The 12213-nt window shown below is 52.0% G+C and overlaps 1 protein-coding gene across 1 annotated transcript in view; it reads right to left on the bottom strand.

Moving 5' to 3' along the window:
* The window catches only part of LOC125439486 (adenylate cyclase type 8-like), a 128163-nt gene extending 116180 nt beyond the window's left edge, over nucleotides 1-11983 (bottom strand). The window contains exon 1 of the mRNA XM_048508587.1: nucleotides 9257-11983. Within this exon, the coding sequence (XP_048364544.1) occupies nucleotides 9257-10126 (870 nt within the window). The 5' untranslated portion in view covers nucleotides 10127-11983. The remainder of the gene's footprint in view (nucleotides 1-9256) is intronic.
* Between the last annotated feature and the right edge of the window lie 230 nt (nucleotides 11984-12213).

The following is a 12213-nucleotide window of genomic DNA, read 5'->3' as shown; positions in this document are numbered from 1 at the left end:
GGACTCTTGTGGGTTTTCCAGGCTATGTGGCTGTGGTCTGGTAGGTTTTGCTCCTGACATTTCACCCACAACTGTGGCGGGCATCTTCAGAGGCATCTCTTGGTGAGATACGTTTCTCTGTGGCACACTGTACAATGACTGACTCTACACTGTGTCACTGGAGAGATACACATCTTACTATGACATGCCTCTGAAGATCTCAACCTAAATCTGAAACTAAAACCTACCAGACCACGCCCACACAGGCTGCAAAACCCACAACACCCTGTTTTAGTGCATTTTACAGCCTGCATTTACAGGTCTGTATTACAAAGAGCCAGCATGGTGTAGTGGTTAAGAGCAGGCGCATTCTAATCTGGAGAACTGGGTTTGTTTTCCCACTCCCTTCACCCTGGTGACAGGGAAACATCTGGTGAATCAGATGTTGCTTCCACCTCCTACATTCCTGCAGGGTGACCTTGGGCTAGTCACAGAGTTCTCCTAGAACTTTCTCTCTGGCCCACCTGCCTCACAAGATGTCTGTTGCGGGGAGAGGATAAGAAAGGAGCTTGTAAGCCACCCTCTCTGCCACTTGAGCTGTGGAGGCTTATTTGGAGAACTAGACTAGCTTGTGCCCTCCAACACATGCCAAATGGGTGACCTTGGGCAAGTCACAGTTCTTTGGAGCTCTCTAAGTCCCACCCACCTCACAGGGTGTTTGTTGTGAGGGGGGAAGGGAAAGGAGTTTGCAAGCCCCTTTGAGTCTCCTTAAAGGAAAGAACGGGTGGGGGATATAAATCCAACTCTTCTTCTTCTTCTTCTACATGGTTTCTGATTTGGTAATCTGCCTCTGACTGAGAGAAGAGGGTAAATGGAGTTAATTTTTTTTAAAAAATCGTTTCAATGAAAAGGCTTGTAGCTTCTGTTGTTGCAGCATGTTTCTAATCACTGTAGGTGGTGGTGGGACGATGCCCAGATTCGGATGGCTCAGGCTAGCCCAGGGGTAGGGAACCTGCGGCTCTCCAGATGTTCAGGAACTACAATTCCCATCAGCCCCTACCAGCATGGCCAATTGGCCATCCTGACAGAGGCTGATGGGAATTGTAGTTCCTGAACATCTGGAGAGCCGCAGGTTCCCTACCCCTGGGCTAGCCTGATCTCATCAGACCTTAGAAGCTAAGCAGGATCGGCCGTGGTTAGTCCTTGGATGGGAGACCGTGAAGCAAGTCCAGGATCTCTAGGCATCCTCAGGTAGAAGAAAGTCACCTCTGTTAACCACCCACCTTGAAAACCCTACGGGGCTGCCCTAAGTTGGCTGCTACCTGGGAATGTTTTCCACCACTAGCTTGATTCCGTTTACTGAGTGATGTTATTTCTCTCCGTGCTGGGCAATACTTCAGCTGCCCGTTTGCAGACAGATGGTCTCTGCAGAAAGAGCTGATATTGTTCTCCACGCCTTTGCCAACCCTCGCCCTGTGGATCTAATAAGCTGTTACTCGTAATGTCAACCATATCTTGGCTGTGGAAGAGGGGATTTGGGAGGGGGGCAGAGTTGTACTTTTTAAAGGAATTCTGATTCTGCTTCCAACGCATATCTGCCGAGTGTCTGCTCATTTTTCAAACAGAGCTCTGGGGCAAGCACTACGACTAGGGCTATGGTCAGTTTCAGATTTCGGTTTAGCGTCAGTGTCACAATTTATCACGGAATGGTTTTTTAAAAAACAAAATTAGGGCTAGGGTTAAGTCTAGGGTAGGGGATCGGATTCAGGTTAGGGTTACATTGCGTTCTAGGGGTTAAACTACAGTAGGACTAGGGCTATCGTCTGTGTCAGGTTTGGGGTCTGGTGTTAGGGTTCGGGTGACAATTTATGACTGAACGTTTAAAAAAAAAACCAAAAGTTAGGATTAGGGTTAAGTCTAGGGTTGGAACTCGGGCTCCGAATTTATGACTGATTTTTTCCCCAAAAAAACATAAGTTAGGGTTAGGGTTAAGGCGCAGGCAGGAACTCGGGCTCCAATTCGGGTTAGGTTGAGCTCTGGCGCAAGTACAAGGACTAGGGCTATGGTCAGTTTCAGATTTTGGTTTAGCGTTAGTGTCACAATTAATCACGGAATGATTTTTTTAAAACAATGTAAGGGTTGGGGTTCTGTCAAGGACAGGGGATCGGATTCAGGTTAGGGTTACATTGCGTTCTAGGGGTCGAACTAGGACTAGGGCTATAGTCCATGTCAGGTTTTGGGTCAGGTGTTAAGGTTGGGGTAACAATTTATGACTGAATTTTTCCCCCAACAACATAAGTTAGGGTTAGGGTTAAGGCACGGGCAGGAACTCGGGCTCTGATTTGGGTTAGGTTGAGCTCTGGGGCAACTACCAGGACTGGGGCTACGGTCAGTTTCAGATTTCGGTTTAGCGTTAGTGTCACAATTAATCACGGAATGATTTTTTAAGAACAAAGTTAGAGTTAGGGTGCAGTCTAGGGCACGAGATCAGATTCAGATTAGGGTAACTTGCACTGTGGTCGAACTAGAACTAGGGCTATGGTCCGTGTCAGGTTTTGGGTCAGGTGTTATGGTTCGGGTGAAAATTTATGACTGAATATTTGTTTTCTAAACACATAAGTTAGGGCAGGGGTAGGGAACCTTTAACACTCAAAGAGCCATTTGGACCCGTTTTCCATGGGAAAAGAAAACACTTGGAGCCGCAAATAATTTTTGACATTTAAAATAAAGATAACACTATATATATAGGGTTTTTTTTAACCTTTTACTCCGCTCATTCTGAGAAGCGCAAGGATGAAGCCGGCGGCTCGGCCTCGCTGGCCGCCGGGAAAGCACCCGCCCCGCTCCAATGGGGCAGGCGAGAGGGGAAGCCCGCGGCATGGCCCAGTCGACCACGGGAGGTTGGTGCGCCCGCCCTGCTGCCTGCAGGGTAGGCAAGAGATGGGGTCAAGCAGCTTGGCTCGTGGGAGCCACAGTGCAAGAGGCTTAGAGAAAGAACACTATCGCGGCTCTCGAGCCGCAGGTTCCCTACCCCTGCGTTAGGGTTAGGGTTGAGGCGAAGGCAGGAACTTGGGCTCCAATTCGGGTTAGGTTGAGCTCTGGGGCAACTACTAGGACTGGAGCTAAGGTCAGTTTCAGATTTCGGTTTAGCCTTAGTGTCACAATTCATCACGGAATGATTTTTTAAGAACAAAGTTTGAGTTAGGGTGCAGTCTAGGGCACGAGATCAGATTCAGATTAGGGTAACATTGCATTCCAGGGGCCGAACTAGAACTAGGGCTATGGTCCGTGTCAGGTTTTGGGTCAGGTGTCCTGGTTCGGGTGAAAATTTATGACAATATTTTTTTCAAAAAACATGAATTAGGGTTCGGGTTATGGCTGGGGCAGGGGCTCAGATTGGGATTAAGGTTATATTGTGTTCTAGGGGACGGACTAGAACTCGGTCTGTGGTATGTGCCAGGTTTTGGGTCAGAGTTAGAGTTCAGGTCACAATTTATGACTGAATTTTTTTCCCCAAAAACATAAGTTAGGGTTAGGATTAAGGCTAGGGCAGGAACTAGGGCTCTGATTCAGGTTAGGTTGAGCCAGTGGTGGCGAACCTTTGGCACTCCAGATGTTATGGACTACAATTCCCATCAGACCCTGCCAGCATGGCCAATTGCCCATGCTGGCAGGGGCTGATGGGAATTGCAGTCCATAACATCTGGAGTGCCAAAGGTTCGCCACCACGGGGTTGAGGTCTGGGGCTAGGACTAGGGCTACGGTCAGTTTCAGATTTCTGTTTAGTGTTAGTATCACGGAATGATTTTTGAAAAATAAAGTTAGGATTAAGTCTAGAGCATTGGATGGAATTCATGGTAGGGTGGTTACATTGCATTCTAGGGCAAGGTCTCGGACAAGGGCTATGGTCTGTGTCAGGTTTTGGGTCAGAGTAAGGGTTCGAGTGACAATTTATGACAGAATATACTCTTTTAAGAAACCAAGGGTTACATTGAGACGTAGGGGATGGATTAGGACTAGGTTTGTGGTCCGTGTCAGGTTTTGGATCAGAGTTAGGGTTAGGGTAACAATTTATGACTGAATTTTTTTTTCAAAAATATAAATTAGGGTTAGGGTTAAGGTTAGGGCAGGAACTTGGGCTCCGATTCAGGTTAGGTTGAACTTTGGGATGAGGATTAGAACTAGGGCTATGGCCAGTTTCAGATTTCGTTTTAGCGTTAGTGTCACATATTAAGCCTCTACTTCTCAGGTGGAGGAGTGGGGAATCAAACCCAGTTCTCCAGATTAGAGTGCAGCTGATCTTAACCACTACACCACGCTGGCTCTTGAACTACATCAGGCATGCCTCTTGATTTGTAAGTTCGATCTCCCTGCCAAGGAATGTAGATCCAGTTCTTAAGACAACATCATTTGATAGCTATGGCTTGAAGAGGCTTTCCCTTATCTTTCAAGATGGTATCCTGGAAAGTAAGTTCTATTTTGTTGCCTCTCTCAGCCCAATAACGTTGCTCTGTTGTTAAACCAAGACTCTTTATGGCAGTGGTGGCGAACCTTTGGCACTCCAGATGTTATGGATTACAATTCCCATCAGCCCCTGATGGGATAGGAATTGTAGTCCATGACATCTGGAGTGCCAAAGATTCGCCACCACGGGTTTATGGGAATTAACATGCTCATTGAACACAGCACCAAGACTTTTCTGAGAAATGCAGAATCAAAGCACACTGAACACTTTGGGAAACAAATGCAAAAAGAAGGTGAGGCAGTCCATCTAATATCACAGCAAGTACACAGAGGATATCACCTCCAATTCTGACAGTTATCTCCCCAAACATCAGGAATTGGGAGGGAGAACATAGCAATTACCACTCACAAACTCACATCCCAGCCCCCTTGGGGGTGGGAGAATAACCCTTTTATCCTGATGGCAAAGGGGGCAGATTGAGACATTGGTAGTTTTGCTATTTTAAGCAGAGTTCCCCCTGTCTACGGCCATCGATTTCAACAGGGGGCTTAACTCTTTTGAGGATTGCAACCCAGCAAAACCCAGTTACCATCTCCATTTGATTGATAACAACCATTGGTTTAGTAAACCTTTCAACAGGCCGGCGGTGAAACCAATTTAACATCACACATCCTTCAGATACTTAGGCTGAGTTTTCAATTCAGACACTGTAGGTAGCCCAGGGAACGGCATTTCATTTCCCAAATCCCAAATTAACTAGAAGGGGGTCAAGGGCCATTTGTAAAGCTCCCGAGAAGGTGCCCACTGGTACAATTAAGAAACACGCGTGTGTCTGAACTGATATTGTGCCCACTTGGAGGAGAAAATGACATTCCACAGATGCCTTTTGAGAAGAGGCAGGCAAGAAACAGGAAACAAATCCAAGATAAGGTACCCAGTATAAGCATTTCTCGTATGTGGTTACGTTTCATCAACACACTCAGAGATAAACCCAGCTGTGAGAACCAAAAGCATGCATTTCATGGCGTTGCCCCACACACTTTGATTGTGCGTTCCTGCATGGCAGGGGGTTGGACTTGATGGCCCTAGGGGTCTCTTCCAACTCTATGATTCTGTGATTCTGCATGCACCAGGGGTATAAGTTTGCATGTGTTTGTGCACATCGGCAGAGGCATCCTTGCCCTTCTATATTCTGCTTCTGAAATGATTAATTCTGGATCTAGCGGGAATCACACACCCCCTGCTACGGAAAACAAACCACGAGAGTGTGAAGTGTGAATCTCTAAATTTATTTAGGCAGCACCGTCAGGCAGCTGTTCTTGTGGGCAGCAGAGGATCGGACTCACAAGAATGGGTTTAAATTATGGGCCGAAACTGGATATTAGGGGGAAAAAATTACAGTGAGAGTTGTGCAACTGTGCAGTCAGCTGACCGGGGAGGCGGGAAGCTCCCCCTTTTTGGCAGTCTTCAAGCAGCAGCTGGACACTTGACGGGGTGCTCTGGGCTGATTTTGCATTGAGCAGTGGGTTGAACCAGATGACTTGTATGCCCCCCTCTGGCTCTATGATTCCAAGAGGGTGATAGGCTTCAAAGAAGAAGAAGAGTTGGATTTATATCCCCCCTTTCTCTCCTGTAGGAGACTCAAAGGGGCTTGCAATCTCCTTGCCTTTCCCCCTTCACAACAAACACCCTGTGAGGTGGGTGGGGCTGAGAGCGCTCCGAAGAACTGTGACTAGCCCAAGGTCACCCAGCTGGTGTGTGTTGGACTGTACAGGCTAGTCTGAATCCCCCAGATAAGCCTCCACAGATCTGACGGCAGAGTTGGGAATCAAACCCGGTTCCTCCAGATTAGAGCACACCTGCTCTTAACCACTATACAACTGCTGTTAAGTCCACAGGGTGATCCAGGTCCAGTTGCTCTCTCTCAATCTAGCCAAGCTCACAGGGAAGAGGACCAGGGTGGGTTTGTAGTTGCAGCAGAGCCATAGCAAGAGGGAACTGCGCCCAGGACACATGTGTGCCCTGCACCCCCACGCCCCTGCACTGGTGCACACTTGGTGCAATATGCCCCCCTGTCCCCTGGGTGCTACGCCACTGGGTTGCAGAGTCAGGCTCAGATCATAGAGACCTGGATCTGAATCTTCACTACAAAGTGGCACAGTGGTTACGAGAACCGAGTTTGATTCCCCACTCCTCCACATGAGCGGCGGAATTTTATCTGGTGAGCTGGATTGGTTTCCCCGCTCCTCCGCATGAAGTTTGCTGGGTGACCTTAGCCCAGTCACAGTTCTCTCTGAACTCTCTCGGCCCCACCCACCTTACAGGGTGTTTGTTGGGGAGAGGAAAGGAAAGGAGTTTGTAAGCCGCCTTGAGAAAGAGAAAGACGGGATATAAATCTAAACTGTTCTCCTTTTTCACTCAGACACTGAAGGTCAGACTGCCTAATTTCAGTTTAACCTACCTCACAGGGTTGCTTTGAGGGTAAAACGGGGGAGAAGAGAACAAGGGAAGTAGCATTGAGGAGGAAGGCAGGGGCATGAATGGAGTTTTCTTTTTTTTAAAAAAAGTGTAAAGGAAGGGCTGTCGTGAGGACAAAATGGGGTTAACTCAATGAGTAACTGAATTGTGGAAATCCAGTTTTTGTTCCCCCCTTCCCTCTGGGCATTACACATTTTAAATCTGGTTCAATACCTGCACCAGATAACCGTGCCCAGGCTCTGTAGAGCAATGATGTTGGCCCATTGCAATGCCCTTCCATCAGCCGTATCAACAGGGAGATTCACTAAAACCCCTTACCGCCAAAGGCTATGCATATGCAACAGGAATATTGTTGACTCTATAGACCATATTTTACTTTATTGTCCACTTTACACAGTACCCAGAGTCAAATACTTGTCACCCCTGCTACTCAAAAAAGAGCATGCATCTGACTTGCAAAAGATTACCTTTCTGTTGGACAGCCCCAGCAGTGATGCAAACGATGCAGTCACCAAATTTTTAAATTTGTATATAAAACAGCGCTTTAGGAGCAAATCCTGAACATCAGCCTTCTCTACCTGTACATTTATTTTAGTTTCCCTCTACTTGGTTAAGTGGATCTGTGTATATAATATTGTTATGCCAATAAAGGTTCTTTGTTGTTGTGAACTGAAAAAAAATCTGGTTTGTGTGTTTCCTGAGCTTCTTTGGCCACGCTGCTAGGTTTTCCAGTGGACTATACCAAGCCCTGAAAGGCCACCGGTTTGCATACGAGCCACTAAATAAAGAAGTGATCGGGACAGCTGTCGCCAGAAGGGCGTGGCTCTGGAGATTCCCGGAGGGGACACTCCCAGTGGTGGGATCCAAAAATTTTAATAACAGGTTCCGATGGTGGTGGGATTCAAACAGTGGCGCCGCCGCACACATGCCCCTCCAGTCCCTATTGGGCAGGGAGGTTGCTTTAGTAACCCCTTCTCGGCACTCGGGAAAAAAATTAGTAACCACTTCTAGAGAAGTGGTGAGAACTGGTTGGATCCCACCTCTGGACACTCCCATGAAACATCTGAGCCTCTCGCATGAAGGAAGGTCATGGTGGAGGCTCCCATGAACTCACATGAGGCTGCCTTATACGGAAATAGACCACTGATCCCTCAAGGTCAGCAGCTGCTCAGTCTAGCGCCGTGGTGGCGAACCTATGGCACTCCAGATGTTATGGACTACAATTCCCATCAGCCCCTGCCAGCATGGCCAATTGCCCAGCTGCAGTCTAGGTCTCAAAAGGGGGCCTTTCGCATTACCTCCTACCGGAGCTTTTTAAACTAGACATGCTGGGAATTGAACCGGGGACCTTTGACACCCAAAGCAGACGTTCTACTACCAACCCACAGCCCCCCTCACAAAGCTGATACTGTCTACCCAGACTGGAAGCGGCTCTGCTGGGTTTTGGATGGACGTTTTTCACATCACCTACCGCCCAATCCTCTTAGCTGGAAATTGAATCTGGGACCTTCTACATCCACAGAAGATCATAGAATCATAGAGTTGGAAGAGACCCCAAGGGCCGTCAAGTCCAACCCCCTGCAATGCAGGAACACACAATCAAAGCACTCCCGACATATGTTCATCCAGCCTGTTTAAAAACCTCAAAAGAAGGAGACTCCACCACTCTCTGAGGCAGCGGATCCCACTGTTGTACAGCTCTTACTCTCAAGAAGTTCTTCCTAACATTTAAGTGGAATCTCCTTTCTTGTATTTTGAACTTGTCACTCCTTGTCCTAGTCTCTGGAGTCTCAGAAAACACGCTTGCTTCCTCTTTGACATGACATCCCTTTAAATATTTAAACATGGCTATCATGTCACCCCCTAACCTTCTCTTCTCCAGACTAAACATACTCCGTTCTCTAAGTCTCTCCTCGTAGGACATGGACTCCAGACCCTCTACCATTTTGGTCACCCTCATCCTTTTAACATTTTGGTTTCCTCTCCCACTGATTCACAGACCCTCCTAAAACTGAGTGTCCTCAAGAGGTACGTTTCTTTAATCCATAGGTGTCAAACTCGTGGCCCTCCTGATGTTGTGGACTACAGTTCCCATCATCCCCTGCCAGCTGGAAGGGGATGATGGGAACTGTAGTCCATAACATCTGGAGGGCCGCGAGTTTGAAACCTGTGCATTAATCCAAACGACTATGCACAGCAGCCTGGCTTAAAACTCCACAAAGAAGTATCCAACAAGTGATCCACTCAAGGTGGCCCAAAGTCAGAAGAAATTCCAACCAGCGATCAGCTCAAGGTGACCCAAGACAGAAAGAAGAACCAGCCCATGGGAAATACCTGGTTGATGGAGATCACAAGCCGGGGGATGACTATCTGCATGACGAGCTGCAGGATGGAGGTGACCAAGCCGGCCAAGATGGCCCAGGTGAGGGGCAGGGGCAGCATGCTGTAGGTGACAAAGAGGGTGAAGAGCACATAGCCAATGCCGTCACCGAGGAGGCCACAACCCAAGCCGGCAGCCAGGATCTGGGTGGTCATGGCCACCCACGTGACCACCCCGCTGTACTGAAGATAGGTGTAAGAGGTTGTGTCCTTTCTGACGACCACTAAGGCACAAATGACCACCTCGATGCCCGTGAAGAAGCCCAACAGGATGCCCTTGATGGGGTCCATGGGGGCCAAGGCCAAGGTGAGGTGGAGCAGCAAGAGAGTTAACTTGGTCAGCACGTCCAGGACGTTCACGACCACCTCTGACTTGCGCCTCTGGCCCAGGAAGTAGCGCTGGTAGAGGCGCTCCAAGTCCCGGGACTTGAAGGAGTTGCGCAAGGTGGGGAAGATCACGCCCCGGTAAGTGTAGCCCCAGTTGAGGAAGAAGTCCGAGTTGCTGGGAGCGCACTCCAGGTGCAGGAAGCCCAAATCCCCGCCACTGCCCGTGCGCTCCGGGAAGACTTTGGTGCCCCCGTTGTTGTGGCTGCTGAGGCTCTTGCCCGCTGACTGGCGCCGAGGATGGTGGGAGTGGTTGGAGCAGCAGGACTCGTCCGAATCCAGCCCTTTGCCATGCTCCTGGATGAAGCGCTGCTCCGTGATGTGGCGCACGGCCGTCTGCCACAGCAAGCGCTGGGAACGGGCCCCGCCACTAGGGGGCGTCTGGTTGATGGTGTACAGCTCATCGCTGTCACTCAGGCAGTGCACCTCGGAGAGCTCCATGGTGGGGAAGGAAGAGGGGAGGCCCGTCACATGGGAAAGGCCGGCAGGCAGCTGGCCGGCGCGTGGCGTGGGGTCAGTGGGCTCTTTCAGAGGCCTTCTTTGGCACTGTATATCCCTTGGAACGGGTTGCTGGCTTGGCCCGTGGCATCTTCCCCCACCCCCAAGTATCACAGCAAGGGAGGACAGGAGTCAAGTACAATCGAAGCTCACCAGCGTGGCGTAGCGGTTAGGAGAGGGCGAGCGCTAATCTGGCGAACCGGGTTCGATTCCTTGCTCCTCCACATGGAGCCTGCCAGCTGAGCTCGGGCCAGTCTCGGTTCCCTGCAGAACTCTCTCAGCCCCCAGCTCTCTCGCAAGGTGTTTGCTTTGGGAAGGGGGGAGGGGTTTGTAAGATTCCCTGCGGTCGAGAAAAGTGGGGTACAAATCCAAATCCTTCCTCTTCTTCTTCATCAGCCCCTGCTCGGGACCCTGGAGGCCAAAGCGGAGAAGGGACGGCGGACGACAGAGGAGCCCAGTGTGTTCCTGGGACTTAGAGGGCCGATCTTCCCAAGGGCGGGCAACTTGGTAGCCTCCATCCCGCGTTCAACAGGGACGATCGGGAGCCCGGCGCCAGAAGCCGCCTGATATCCAATCAGAGCATCGGCCCAACGTCACACCAGAGCATCCGCCCCAAGCGCCGGCTGGAGAGGCTAGCGGCGGCGACCTCCAAAGCCTCCCGCGGGGCTCTTCTCCCCCAGGCCGGCTACCTGAGCTCTTTGCAACCGGAGAAGGCAGCGGGGACCGGCTTCCTGCACTCGACGCGCGCGGTTCTCCCACCTAGCCGGAGCCCCTGGGAGGGCAGCGAGGGGCGATCTGGCGGACTCGATAGGCATCTACAGCAGGGAAGATGACAGTTCGCCGCCAAGAGCGCGCAAGTTCTCCGCAGCCGGAAGCCTCCAGGACGGGGGGAGAGAAAGGAACGGTGGGGGGCTTAGGGGGTCCGGTTGGGGGAGGGGAAGAGGAGGATTTGCCGCTTGCGAACAGGAGCCTACGATTTGTGCAGCTCCAACCGGGAGTTCTCCGGCTGGCTGGAGTGTGTAATCCTGGAGGAAGTCTCCCGTCAAGGAGAGCAGCAGCAGCCAGCCGTGCAACAGGGAGAGAGGGGGTTTCGAACCCGGCGAAGCGACGGCAGCTCAGCTCCAGCAGGGAGGTCTGCGCCGGAGATCCGTCGGCGCTCCTGGAACGGACCGGGCGGCGGGCGCGCCAAAGGGCCGGCCGGGCGGGCAAGGGACGCGGCCGCGGGGACTGACCAGATCGCGGGACCTGAGCCGAGGAGGCGCGGCTCCCTCCGGCCTCCCAGCGCGCCCGTCGAGCGGCCGGCGACTCCCGCAGCCCGGCGGCGAGCGGAGACTTTTCCTCTTCTTCCTCGAGCCCGGCGACTTGGGGCTAGACATGGCCGGCCCGGAGAGGGGGGGGGGGCGCGGCGAGCGGGAGGCAGGCTCGGCTCTGGGCTCCTTCAGCCCGGGGGGCGAGGGGTGGCGCGGCGGGGGGGACCCATCGCCGGACCTCGCGGGAGAGACGAGCGATCTTCCTCCGGGCGGGGGGGGGCGGGGGGGGTTCCCGCGTCCCCCCGGGGTCGACTCCCTCGAAGCCTTTCCAGGAACCTCGGGACGCGTTGGGTGGGACCCCCGGGGTGGGTCAGGCGAGGAGCTGGGGGCGCCCTGCGGCGGCGCAGTGGTTCCGGGATGGCCCGAGTGAGGGGCGACCGCGGATCGACGCCGCTCCTGCTCCTGCTCCGCACGGCCGACCCATCAGCAAAGCGCCGGCGAACAGCCGCGGATCACCCAGCCATTCCCACCCCCCCCTCTCTGTCTCTTGCCGCCGCCGCTTCTACTGGGGAAGGCAGAGCCCGGTTCGGTCAGCTGATGGCCCGCTGACGTCAGGATCCTGTGCCCTCCCTCCCCCCCCCTTTGCGCCCACTTAAAGAAGAATCGACACCCCCCCCCCCAAGTGAGAGAGCATGGGGCAGACTGAAGAGCCAGGCAAGGGGGCTTGGGGGGGGGATGCCTTTGCTCGTCCCCACCTTTGGGGCTATTTACTTGGGGGCC

Source organism: Sphaerodactylus townsendi, linkage group LG09 (assembly GCF_021028975.2).
Source record: "Sphaerodactylus townsendi isolate TG3544 linkage group LG09, MPM_Stown_v2.3, whole genome shotgun sequence".
Lineage (NCBI taxonomy): Eukaryota > Metazoa > Chordata > Lepidosauria > Squamata > Sphaerodactylidae > Sphaerodactylus > Sphaerodactylus townsendi.
The sequence above is the reverse complement of the archived record's forward strand: the minus strand, read 5'-3'. Positions and strand labels throughout refer to the sequence as shown.